The 12,928-nt window shown below is 51.8% G+C and overlaps 1 protein-coding gene across 1 annotated transcript; it reads right to left on the bottom strand.

The window, feature by feature from the left end:
• Window positions 1-299: 299 nt before the first annotated feature.
• On the bottom strand, window positions 300-10,029 carry CYB5B (cytochrome b5 type B; the record flags this gene model as incomplete). The annotated part of the gene is made up of 5 exons (XM_082289966.1): window positions 300-921; window positions 1,819-1,850; window positions 3,142-3,168; window positions 3,594-3,722; window positions 9,862-10,029. 5 exons carry the CDS (start codon window positions 10,027-10,029, stop codon window positions 831-833), a joined length of 447 nt encoding a protein of 148 aa, XP_082146092.1. The 3' UTR covers window positions 300-830.
• Between the last annotated feature and the right edge of the window lie 2,899 nt (window positions 10,030-12,928).

The raw sequence follows: 12,928 nt of genomic DNA, 5'->3' as shown, positions 1-12,928 counted from the left end.
ATTTAATTGTTTCCCCCATCTGGTGCACATTCACAGTCCATAAGAATGAGTTTTGTTTCCAATACATGTGTCGGATCATGACCTTAGGGAGAAAGAAGAATCTGCATTTCCAGGAGCCACATGCCAGTTCCCACTGGCTCTGCCACGCACAGCACGAAAACACCCAAACCAACCAGCATTCAATATAAGTTGTTCACAGGATATACATTCCAAAGGGACAAGTACAAATACTACAAAATGAACAGAATCACTTTTAAAATCCATGTATTTGTTTAACCGTTAAAAACAGACAGGTACAGGAAGAGGTGGCCAAGCTAACAATTCCCTGCTGCTCCAGTTAGGGTTGCCTGCACGCTCTGGGAATGTTCGTGTGGAACCAAAGCTCCAGACATCTTTTCTGGCAAGGGCTGGAGACAACTGGCAGATGATTCCCAACTGTGTGAAGGGCTGAGGCAGAGCCACAGGCCCAGGGCAGCTCTTTCATGGTGTCTGGCTTCACGCAAAGGCATTGTGAGAAAGAGGTTGTCTGGGGGTTATGTCAGAGAGCGAGAGAGAGCAAGAGAGAGAGCATGAGGGACACCACACCAATGCCAGGGAATACTGGAAGTTCCTCTTTCCCTGCCACTGCAAGAGGGGAGTATGACAGGTCTATAGGTCCCAGAGTTAGGACAGAGTTTGGAATTAGCTTGGTCCCATGGATATCAACATCACTTGACAGACTCAGAGCTAAAAGCAAGGCAGGAAAGTTAAGGGCAGCAGAACTCCACGTGTGGCACACATATACTCTCTCTCCCTCTTTTCAGGCTGTCTGAGGCCCCAGCAAGGCCAGCTCAGGAGCTTTTCCCATCCACCATGTAATACCGATACATTAAACCTAAGACCAGTGCTCCGAAGATGGGGATCAGCCATGTCGACCAGAAACTACAGGGAGAGAAAAAGAAACAACAAACTAAAACGTACACACCACAGAAACCACAAGAAAGCATCTAGTTAATAATCCATTCCCAATGTTCATCCCTTGTTACACATCTAGGGAACACCTGGGAGCTGTACCCACAGGGTGACCCCCCAGCCATGGCCACAGGCTGGGCAGGCCCCACTGTCCCCGTTCACAGGCTCTGCCAGCCCCCACAAGAGGCCCAAGCGTGGCCTCGTGCCTTATAAAATAGCAGCTGGATGGCTGAAGTTTCCAGCTTGGCACATCCAGAGACCAATGGGGGGGTTTGCTGTTGGTTTGGTTTTATTTTCCTTAAATAAGTCAGGCTGTAATTTGTGTTGTACAAACAACACAGTTGACTCAAGGATGACAACAGCTACAGCTGTGCCCCAGTAAATCCGCCTTGCTCAGACTCCAGAGGCCACAGGCTCACCCTCAGCAGCCTCCTGAGCAAAACCTTCTGCACCAGCTGCAGGAGACCAGGGCCCTGTGCTGGTTTTAAGGATTTTCAACTAGACAGGCTGATCATGGTAAAATCCTCCAAAACCCCACCCATCACTGCGTTGTGCCACTCCTCGGCCCACAGCGACCACCCAAATAACCCCTGTGGTTACAGGGACGCAGCCACTGCCATGCAACACCAGCACATGGGGCAGAGAATTCCAAACACTGGGATGCTGGTTCTGCCCAGAGCAGAGCAGACCTGGGCTCACATCCAGCAAGGGAGGTGCATACTCTGGCACTTGCTTTGGGGTATCTGCTTGCCAGGACACTGCAGTACATCCCTGGGGATTTTCCTGCCCTTTGGAGTTAAAATGCAGCTCTACAAACAGAGTCCCAACCTCTCCATGTCTCACTCTTATTTTCAGGAGATACTATACCTTGATTGGCCTGAGGATGTCATACTTGGATTCTGGAGGAGGAAAGAGGGAGTTAGCAGAGGAACAAAGAAACACTAAACGTGTGCTAAGAAGACAAGCCTGAATGTGTGATTACAAGTACAGAGGAGAAATAACCCTCCTCTCCCAAACACCCCGTCACCAGTGCGGATGTTTTTGGGGATGTTTGCTGTCATCTTTTCCTCCATGTTCTTTCCATCAATCCAATCTGTCCCACCCAGTCACCAACTTCATGCTGGAACTTGCACCCCTCTCAAAATAAGGCCTTGCTTATTACATCACAGCTTTGGGTTGGTTTTGTGCTTCCTCCTTTTTTATTTCTACGTTAGTGATTCTCTCTCTTGCTGCCATCTTTAAATGACACTGGAATATGATTTTAAATCAGATGTTGCCCTCCAGAGAGAGCCCTCAGCTGTGCATAACATGCTGGACTTATTGATCAGAACAGAAAAATACTTGAAAAAAAAATATTTAACTCAGATCCAAGGGAGCTACTCTGATCATCCCTGACTTCTGTGCACATTTTCAGCATGTGATTCTGTTCCTGAATCCGAGTCAAATCAAACGATAAATTTTAAGGTGAATATGTACATAATCACACAGCTCCATGTTATAACTAAGCATGGGCTTTACCCAGCCTGAGTTATCCTTGATTTCCCTGCTGACATTTTCCTTCTGGATTCCTGCTGCTCTGCAAGTGATCCTGCTCAGAGGAACATCTCCTGAAAGCCTTGTTGAAGGCAGAGCTGTGCCCTGCCCAGGCCTCCCAGCCCAGCTATCTGTGAGGCACATGTTTACCTCCCAGCTGGGAGTCTATTTATTGCCTTTTCCCTCTCCCCATCCCTTCCAAAGGCATTTTTGCAACACTCTGTCCTGTTCTAGTCCAGGAGTACCTGAGTGTTAAGCAACACCACTGATCCCCGAGGCAGTTAACAGAGAATTCCTGTTTGCCAGCTGGCCCCCAGCCGTGCAGTCTCCTGGCTCAAAGGGAACAACAAGGAAACCAGTTCCGTGGTCAGGACACAGCCAGAAATGCAAAAAAATGGTCTGTGGCTCAAGGTGTGGAAAAAACATCATTGCTGCCAGCAGAGAAAGGGCACAAAAACTCCCTTCCAATTTCACACTGAGGTGCCCACTGAGCTTCAGAACAAAAACAAAGGTAGAATTTGCTTGGGAAATTTATTCATGTGTAGTTTGCGTAAACATAAAGCCACAAGCTCCACAGAAAAAAAAGAGGGGGGAAAAAACCTCCAAAAGACATATGACATTAAGTAACAGCAGAAAACTGAAATGCTGAGAGCTTACCTTAGAACCTTCCTTATTACGATCATTCTATCGGGAAAAAGAAGAAAGAAGAGGTAAGTGCTGACTTCAAAGGAAGGCTGCAGCCTTTATGAGGGAATTGTTCTGTACACAGGTAATTGCCTGGGCTCAGTTTTCAAAGGAGTCCTTCCTTTGACACCCAAAGGCAGGCAGGAACGTGGTGTTTGTGCTCCTGGGAATTCTCACCCTCCTGAGCTCAGAATTACAAGGCAAAGGGGGATTATGCTTCCACCAGCTACAGAGGGAACCCACGAATTCAGCTTAAGTACCCCAATTTAAATGAAGTGAGAAATCTGTTCTGAATGGTGGAAGGAGAAGACCAATTTAGTTCAATTCCCCCAACAGAATCCCTGGACAATAAAGGGACTGCCTAAACCCCTATTTCACAACACGTGCCTCAGTGTCTGTGTGTGGGGGTTATGCAAGGGACTCACCGGATGGACCTCTCCAATGTAGTACTGCTTCAGCATTTCCCTGGCATCCGTGGAATGGCCCACATCTTCGAAGCTCTCAGTGGCATCTCTGCCAGCTTGCTCAAGCAACACCTCTTCTCCACCTGGGTGCTGGAAGAGAAGAGTCCAGCTGAGCCAAGGGCTGGATGCAGAAAGGCACTGAGGATGTCATTGGCCTTTCTCCCAACCTGCACCGCTGGACACCTCAACCAACACCATCAATAAAATCTGCCAAAGGTTCAGTTGTCCAACATGTCAGGAATTCACAAGACACCAGTGGAGGAAAGGATATACTGCTTCTTCAGGTACTACTAAAATGATGGTGTTTGGCTGAGTCTGCACACAATGTGCAACACTGAACTTGATCCTGTGTGCAACCACCAGTGACACAGGGGGAGGAAATCATGAAGTATCACAAAAATTATACTGTTTAATGTCATACACTGATTTCAGAGATTCAGAGCTACAACAGCCAAATCCCCAGGGAGCTCCAGAGTGGCACTGCCACTGCTGTGGGTGGCAGCTGGTCACAGCTGACTTTCAGATGAGATAAACTGACACAAACCCGGGTGTGGTTCTGTTGTCTGTGGTGGGCTGGGCTCTGTCCACTGTCGATGCCATAATTACAGGAACAGACCGGCAATGGAAAGCGCTAACCACAGACCTAGCAAAGGACAATCCCTTTACAGTCTGAGTGTGAACTACCAGCTAATCCAGTTACACCAATAAAGTGGTCACGCATCTCAAGGCACGCACAGGGACTAACCCAGGGCTTCAGGCAACCAGCCCTGAATTGGAGAAGAGATGTTGGGCTGCATTTCAGATCAAAGGACCAACACACCTGCTTGTCTCTGTCATATCCTTCTTCCCACAGACACAGAGCAGTTGCCTCCCCTCCTCTTCCTTCAGTTTGTCTGGTTTTGCTGCCAAAAGTCTGAATATTCCCACCAGGCCATCCCACAGCGTACCAAACACAGGATGGACACAAACCAGCCCCTCTGTGTGCTCCGGTGGGTTGCTGCAGCCAATCCTGCAATCCTCATACTGCAGCTCTTTATTTGGAATAAATCCCTTTATTGTCCAGGTATGTCACTAAACCAACATGGAGCTTTCTCAGGAGCCAAAAAGGGCAAAGTGGAGGGACACAGTTTGTTAGCAGGCAGTTATCAGGTGGCCTGAGCTGGGGCACCAGGTGAGGCTCTGTGGCTCTTTCCCTGTGCCCAGCTGCAGCTCTTGCTGCCTCTTCTCCCACACCAACCCTCAGGCTCGCTTGATCCCAGAGAAGTCAGACCAGGGACTGTTGGATGTTGTCTGTTCACATTGCTCAGAACAGCTGTCCAATTTCCAGCTAAGATCCACTGAAAAGCTGCCCATTTACCTGAGCCTTCTAGAAGAACTCCTTAAGGTTGCCTCACCAGAAATTTCATATTTCAGACAGGGAAATATCTAATTTTAAGCAGACAACCTTCCTTTCCTAATCATTCACTCTAAAAGGGCAGACAAAACCCTGCAGCAAGAGGGAACATGCAGTGGATCTTTCAGTGACATCCAGTCTCTCCACAGACAAAAGACAAGAGGAAGGATAAAATTCAAGAGAAGGAGAACAGTAAAGTTCAGTCCTCTTTACATCTCTGGCTCTGAAGCCTTTCTATGCATTTGCTCAATCCACAAATATTTATGCACATCTGTCTTTCACTGCAATCTCCAAGCTTAAAAGAGAAAGACCTTCAAAATATTTTGGCATCTCTTATTTCTGAAGGGCTCTGTCCTCCAGACAGCACCGCTGCAGCCAGACAATTCCTACCTTGTCCTACCCTGGCAAACGTAAACCCAGACTGTTTGTACAGGAAGTCATTGACTCTGCCACAGAACTTCCCAAAACTTTGCAAAGCTGCAGCTGCTGCAGGAAAACACGGAAACGGTGTTGCGAACTATGGGGGGCGGAAGTACTTCCAGGGGAAACAATGGCTGCAAAATGCCAATTTCTGACAAGAAACAGCCAAAAGCAAACCAGAAGGAGAGAGGTGACAATAAAATTGGGTCCTCCGTGTCACTGGACCTTCAGCAGACACAGTGAATAACAGTGACTTGGAACTGAGGGCACGCAGCAAAGGCCTCCAAGAGCACATCCCAAACTTGCATAAGGAGAGAGCCTGGAATCCCCTCCCCACAAACTCCAAGGACCTGTCTGCAAATGTCTGACTGGGAACTGCTGGTACAGACCTACTGGAGACACAAATGAGCTCAGCAGCACCACTAAGCTTCATGACTAATTAGATCACGGTGTCAGGTTGAGGAGGGATGCAACTTTCATTCCTAGTGCCCTGAGTTAAAGAAATAAACCAGGAGAGGGAAGAGTATTCCCGTGCAATAATAATGTGCCAGCACCATACAAGCCAGAACCAAGGACAAGCAGCCACCTGGACAAATGATCCCCACATCCTGCACAGCTGGTTGTAAGGCATGGAATGGGTTTTCCAAAACCACCTCTGCAAAGCTGGAGCAAGTCAGCATGAGGAAACCCAGCTGCCTGGTGCTCCTCCTTCTCTTGAAGAACACTATACCTGAAACCAACTGACCGATTTGGGTCAGTGGTGTCACAACCCAGGCTCCTTCCACTTGGAAACTGGAAATGGATTCCTGCTCACACTTATCACGGGGATCGGGAACAACAGCTTGTGCTGAGACATGGAGCTGTGGGGTCTGCTGTGTCTTGTGGGCTCAGATAACAGACACAGGAGCTTCCCAGAGAAACATGGATCTCCAGACAGTCCTAGTCATATGTGATAATGGAGATAAACTGTATCCCTCCAGCATAACTGTAAATAAGTCTGTTATAGATTGTGCACAAGTTAAAAACTCAGATTTTGATGCCGGTGTGGTGAAGTGTGAGCCTGACAGACCCCAGAGCACCTGCAGGAGGTGGAGCTGCCTCCCTCCACCCTCACTCACCCCGAGCACCCAGCCCCTCCTGCTCCAGCCACAGCCTACACGTGCTTTTCTAGACCACTGCAACCTGGAGTAATAACATGTATCCTGGTGTGGTCCAGTTACCCAGATTTGGGAGAAAATAGATCACCATAAGGCTCTCTAGATTTTAAAATAATCCTATTTCATTTCAGGCATTCACAGGCTCTCTGAAGCACAGGAGATTGCATCTCCCAGAAACACCTCCAACACTTCAGTTGCTGTCTTCGCACATCTCCTGGATTTGGTTCATGTTCTTAAAATTCAGTAAATTTTGCTATGTGATACATGTCTTGTTACTCCTATTACACAGTAAATAATGTGAATTGGAAACTTAAACTGGTCTACACTTCCAGCAGCACACAGATTTCGGCTTGGCTGACCTGCAGTGCATAATTTGCAGGAATCATGAAGCCAAATTCAACCTTTTAGTGGTGACTTCTTAAGGATTGCACAACCCCACTCATGTAACATGCCAGCACTCAGCAATCCCAGCCAAACAATCTGTGAGCAAAGGCCAGGAAAGGCACCCACCAGCTCCTGCTCCAGTGACCACACGGGGCCGGGGGGACACACAACAGGGCACCCCGAGTGCTGTGGCTGCACCACGCAGAGCTCTGCAGCACCAGCTCCTCAGAGAACTGCAACTTTCAACCGAGACAAGCACTCCTGGTTCCCATCAGCTGCACGCCGTTCCCCAGCACTCCAGAGGGCAACAGACAGAAAGAGGATTTTTGCCAATAAATTAGGCCTTGATCTACAGTTCCCCTGTGCCAGCGAGGGGTGTGCACAGCATGGTGTTGTGTCAGCCACACTGGCACAGCTCAACAGTGCCCTTATTCCTCTCCCTTTCCCTTGTCCAAGTAGGTCTTCTCATGTCAGAAAAACACAAATGGGAAAAAGGGCCTGGAAAGGACAGAGTGAAATATCATCTCAGGGTGAAACACCATCTCAAGGTGACACTCGGGGCACTGCTGAACCTGACTTGCTGGAGGGACCGAAGTGTTTTTCTGGGCTCACTTATAATCCCAAAGGTGTTCCAGGGAGCAGGTCCCAGACTCCTTCTTACAGAGAACACCGAGGTGAAGACTCGACCTCCCTGCAGTGTCCACACTCTGAATCACAGCACAGAGACAAGTGTAAGACAAGACTTGCAGCTCCTGCAACGGCTGTCCCAACCTCCAGCTCATTCTGGCTCTTCCTAAATCCTAATCCAGCATTTTCTTATTCAGAAGCCAGCTGTGAACTGCTTCTCCAAATTTTTGCCTGGTCTTCTCCTGCATCTACTCAGCCTTTGTGCCCCCACAGCTCCCTCCCATCAAACTGTCCTGCTTCCACCTTGCACATCTCATCCCATCGAACTGCCCTGCCTGGAGCAAAGGAGGCTCAGGGGGTGCCTCTGCCTCTCCACAGCTCCCTGACAGGAGGGGGCAGCCAGGGCAGGTCGGGCTCTGCTCCCAGGGAACAGGGACAGGACAAGAGGAAACAGCCTCAGGCTGGGCCAGGGGATGGTCAGGTGGGATATTAGGAGAAACTTCTTCCTGGAAAGGGTGGTCAGGCCTTGGGAGGGCCTGCCCAGGGGGGTGGTGGAGTGCCCATCCCTGGGGCTGTCCAAGGAAGCCCTGGATGTGGCAGTCAGTGCTCTGGGCTGGGGACAAGGCTGGGACTGGGCACAGCTTGGACTCCATGGTCTGGAAGGGATTTTCCAACCTGGACAATTCTGTGATTCAGTCATTTTCTGGACACAAAGAAGAAACCACATTGTGTCAAACTTAATGAATAAATACTGAGAGCTGCAGAACAAGGCACAACCTCCAGTTGCCAGGTGATCACTTGTTCCTGCCTGATGCACCTCCGCCCTTGCCACGGCAGCTCTGTCACTGCACGCTGTGACTCCACAGCACACAGGCTCCAACCTCACGGGCCTGGAGGGAAACCAGAGTTGAATTCAGACCAGCAGAACCAACAAGCTGGAACATGTGCATTTCAGTGAAGTGTCTTCTTTGGAGCTGGTTCAGCCCAACCTCTGTACATTGCCCTGCAAATGCCACAATGTCTTTGCTGTTATTTCAAGTTGGGATAAACCCCTTTCAAATTTTCATAGAACCACAGAATCACAGAGTATCCTGAGTTGGAAGGGACCCACAGGGATCAGCAAGTTCAACCCCTGGCCCTGCACAGACACCCCAACAACCCCAGCCTGGGCATCCCTGGCAGCACTGTCCAAACACTCCTGCAGCTCTGGCAGCCTCGGGGCCGTGCCCATTCCCTGGGGAGCCTGGGCAGTGCCCAGCACCCTCTGGGGGAAGAGCCTTTTCCTGATCTCCAGCCTGAGCCTGCCCTGGCACAGCTTCATGCCATTCCCTCAGGCATTACTATTTTGTAACTGTTTATTCCCACTTTGTTTACAGCTCTCAACACTTAGGACACCACTCTCAACCTTGTCAAAATCAGAAAACAAATGCAGTGAGTCTTGAAGGAATTTTTGTCCCCACATCCAAGGGAACTAGAGATTTGGCAGAAGCTGCATTGTTTCCAAACCCCTGGTGCGTGGTCCCTGCTGGGCAGGCAGCAGAGTGGTGGCTGCTGTGTCACTGTCACCTCCTCCTCTGACTTCTGGGGTGTCCCTTCACCCCAGACTTCACATTCAAACTACTGACGTGCCCCGATCCCGTTCACCCTTCAAGATGCGGAGTGAGGTACTTTTGAAATAGAAACTTCAAGCGCAGCATCTTGGACTGCTGTGATAACACTGTCACGGGCCTCTTCCACTTCCTTTTGAGTTGCTGCTGCGATGAGCAAATCGCCCATGTAATGTAGAATCATTGCTTGTGGATGCTTCTGTCGCGCTGGAGAAAGGGCCAGCTGGAAAGAAATCTGCCCCTCCCCATGAGCTGCCTGGACAGATTTCCTGGGAAACCTGGAATTGCCTCAGAAGAGCAGCAGCACAACCCCTGCCTCCGCCTGGCCGCGGCCACCGTGACCCGCCATCCCCTCCCTCCCCTGGAGGTATCACCGCGGGCATGAGCCCGGTCAGAGACCGCACAGCCCGGTCAGAGACCGCACAGCCCGGCCCGGGGGCTGCCTCAGGGGCACCGCGACCGCCTCAGGGGCCTGCTCGCCCCCTCCTCCTGCACCCGGCCCCGGGGTCTCTGTCCCCACGGCACCCCCTGACCCTCCAGGGTCCTCGCCCCTCTCGGCCTCACACGCCACCCCCCAGCCTCTCCCCGCTCCCCTCAGCCCCCGAGGGGCCGGGCCGAGCCGCCCCCACTCCAGGCCTCACCTCCTCCAGGAACCGGGTGACATCGTAGACGCGGCCGTGGATCACCAACCAGGTCTCGCGGCTCGAGTTCCGCTTCCCCACCTCCTCCAGGGTGAACACGGGCGCGGGCCCGTCCCCCCCCGCCGCCGCCGCCGCCGCCGCGGCCTCTCCTCGCCGCCCGCCCTCCATGCTGCCCGGCGCGGCTCCGCGGAACGCGGGGCCCGACCCGCGCCGGCCGCCGTAGCGATGGCAACGCCCCGCGTGATTTCGGCCGCGCTCCGGGACCAATGGGGAGCGAGGCAGAGGGGGGTGCCGCCGTCTTAGCCAATGGGAGTGCGCGCCCGCGGGCGGGGCCCAATGGGGAGCGGCCGCGGCCAGAGGCGGGAAACAGCGCGCGAGCGTCGCCTCTGAGGCGGCAGCGGCAGCGGCAGCGGCAGCGGGCGGACACGAACCCGCCGGGACCGGCCCCCTCAGCCCCCGGAGCCCTCAGCCCCCGCTCCCTTCAGCCCCCATTCCCCCGATACTGGCTCCGAGCCACCCTCCTACCCTCGTGCCGCCAGAGAGCGCGGTGCCCGTCAGCAGCCTGCCCTCAGCTTTTCCACTGTTCCTTTTGGTTCTTCCTGCGTGTATATAAAATAGATTTGATCCCACAGCCTTTTCAACCGAGCCGGTGGAGGTGCAGCACATCCCCAGGTCCTGACTTTTCCCGGGTTCCAAAGCGAAGTTCACATTCAGGTGTGATGAGAAGCGCTGGGTAATTCTCCCTTCGGCAGGGTCAGGGTCAGAGGCCGTTCGGAAGCTGAGGGACCCGAGTAACGCATGAGCCTGATGGTTTCCCTTTACGAACTGGCATTTGTGGAATGTATTTCCTTGCACTTGCGGCGCAGGTACAAGGCTGGGCAGTGGGTGTTTTGTTTAACAGCTGCTGAGGAGGCAGAAATGCCGTGCTGTCAGTGCTAAACTGTGACCAACACTGGCTGAAGGTTAAAGGTGTGTGCAGGGAGAGTCCAGCGGGCTCACAGCTGGGCAGGTCACAAATCCCTCTGCATCCCAAAGGGAGCTCAAGTGAAGTTCTCTGTTTTAGGCAACTCCATACATTAACCTACCCAGATATTGGGACGTTAAAGGCTCAGCCTGTTCTGAAACCTCTCCACAGTCACCTGATCAATATTAAATATTAAATATTGAGGTGCTGCTTCTTTTGATCCTTTCTGTCTACCTTTTCCCAGTCATCAGGGTTCTGTGTGTAACCCAGGAACCTCTGACATGGAAGTGTTTCCAGCTCCTGGTTGTGCTCAGGCATCCCAGCTCTCGGCACCTTTCCAAACCAATGTCTTTCCTTCTAGATCCTTCCCTGCCTGACCCAGTTCCAGAGGGAAGAGTTACCTTTGCTCACATTGGTTCAGAGTTTCTATAATCTATTTGATGGGTTTCTTAAAAAGTGCCTTTGTGCTTCCTTCTCTCCATCCCTCATGCCTGGAGGGTTTCTCTGTGGATTTTCAAAGGGATCTCATGACCCTCCTCCACATTTCCCTTGTCCCCTGTTCCACTGCTCCCTGGTTTTCTGTGGCTCTCCACTGCCTTTCTAAGGCCTGAATGGCCTTGGAAGGGACCTTAAAGCTCCCCCAGTTCCACCCCCTGCCACAGGCAGGGACACCTTCCACTATCCCAGGTTGCTCCAAAGCCTGTCCAGCCTGGCCTTGGACATTTCCAGGGATGGGGCAGCCACAGCTTCTCTGGGAGCTGTTGTCCTGTCTGGTGCTCCAGCACAGCAAGAGCAGAGCCTGGTGACCAGGGCCACGGTGATTTTCCTGCTCTGTTTCCTGCTGTAACTCCTCCAGAAGGATGTGACAGGCACGAGACCACGGCAACATGCAGATCCTGTTCCCTGGAATATTTTCTTTCATCTGTAATCACTTCATCAAAAGCCATAAATCAGTGAGGGGAGGCTCAAATGCACAAGCACGGCTGCAATTTGTGCCTTCCTGCCCAGTGTTTTGTTTGGCATGTGGAACTCCAAAGCTTTTCCTGAAAAACTGATGATGGCACTACAGGAGGACTCTGTGAACCTGGATAGTGAGGCCACTGGCATTCCTGGTCCTGATTCCTTTTCGTTTATTGGAGACGATGCAGAGAGCAAACCAATCAGTTTATTTTTGTATTTACTCTGGAATTTACCGTTCCAGGCTTGTTTTCCAATCCTGGGTGCTGTTAACACACTCGTGGCTCAGGCAGACCCCGCAGCTGTGCGGGAGAGAAGCCTGGATTGAGGTGCCAATGCTGTGCCCTCCCCAGCTCCAGAAGCATGTCGGGAATTGTCACCTTCTCCAGCTCCTGGCTCTGCTGGGGGGATCACTGCTTTCGTGACATCTGTCACGTCACCAACCTGTCCACACCCTCCCAGGAACTGCAGAGACCTTGTGGATCTCACAGGAAGCAAATCCATCTGATAGGGTGGGACGTGATCTCCCGAACATCCAAAGGGTTGACACCTTCACCAGGAAGGCATTGGAGGAGGAGATGGCAGCCCAGAGAGACGCAGACAGGAGGCAGAAACAGGAGGCTAGGGAAGCTTTTCCCAAGTGAAACCTGGCTTGGAGAAGGCAGGTGGCCCTCGAGTGGCTTTATCCTAGTGTCTCAGAGAGGAATCCCTCTTTGCTTCCCTTGGGAGAGGACTTCAGGACTCTCTTTCCTGATCTTTGTGCAAAAATGAATGAAATTACTCAAAATCCTGAAACTTGTACAGGGCCAACAGGATCTGCTGAAGTGGCTGGCACATCTGGTTGGAGCCGTGTGGATCACAGGGGCAGAAGTTACCGAGCTCCCTGACCAACACGGAATTTCCTGGTCAGGAGAGCAAAGGCAGTGTCTGAAGGGCTGTAAGCATGAGGCTGGTTGGCCTCTCCCTGGATTGGGGGGACAGTGCTGAAATTCCGGGGTCCCACCCTGGCACCTCCTCCTGCATCTTGTGACAGAGAAAGAGCAAAGCCACTATGCCCATGAATATTCCACGTGGAAAAGCATTTGACCCAGAGCATGGCACTCAGTCACCTCCCCTCAGCCCAGGAAGCAGCTGTCGGTATCGCTC

This window comes from Coloeus monedula, assembly GCF_965178545.1.
Source record: "Coloeus monedula genome assembly, chromosome: 13".
Taxonomy (NCBI): Eukaryota; Metazoa; Chordata; class Aves; order Passeriformes; family Corvidae; genus Coloeus; species Coloeus monedula.
Note: the sequence above shows the minus strand (reverse complement) of the source record. Positions and strands in the feature narration are given on the sequence as shown.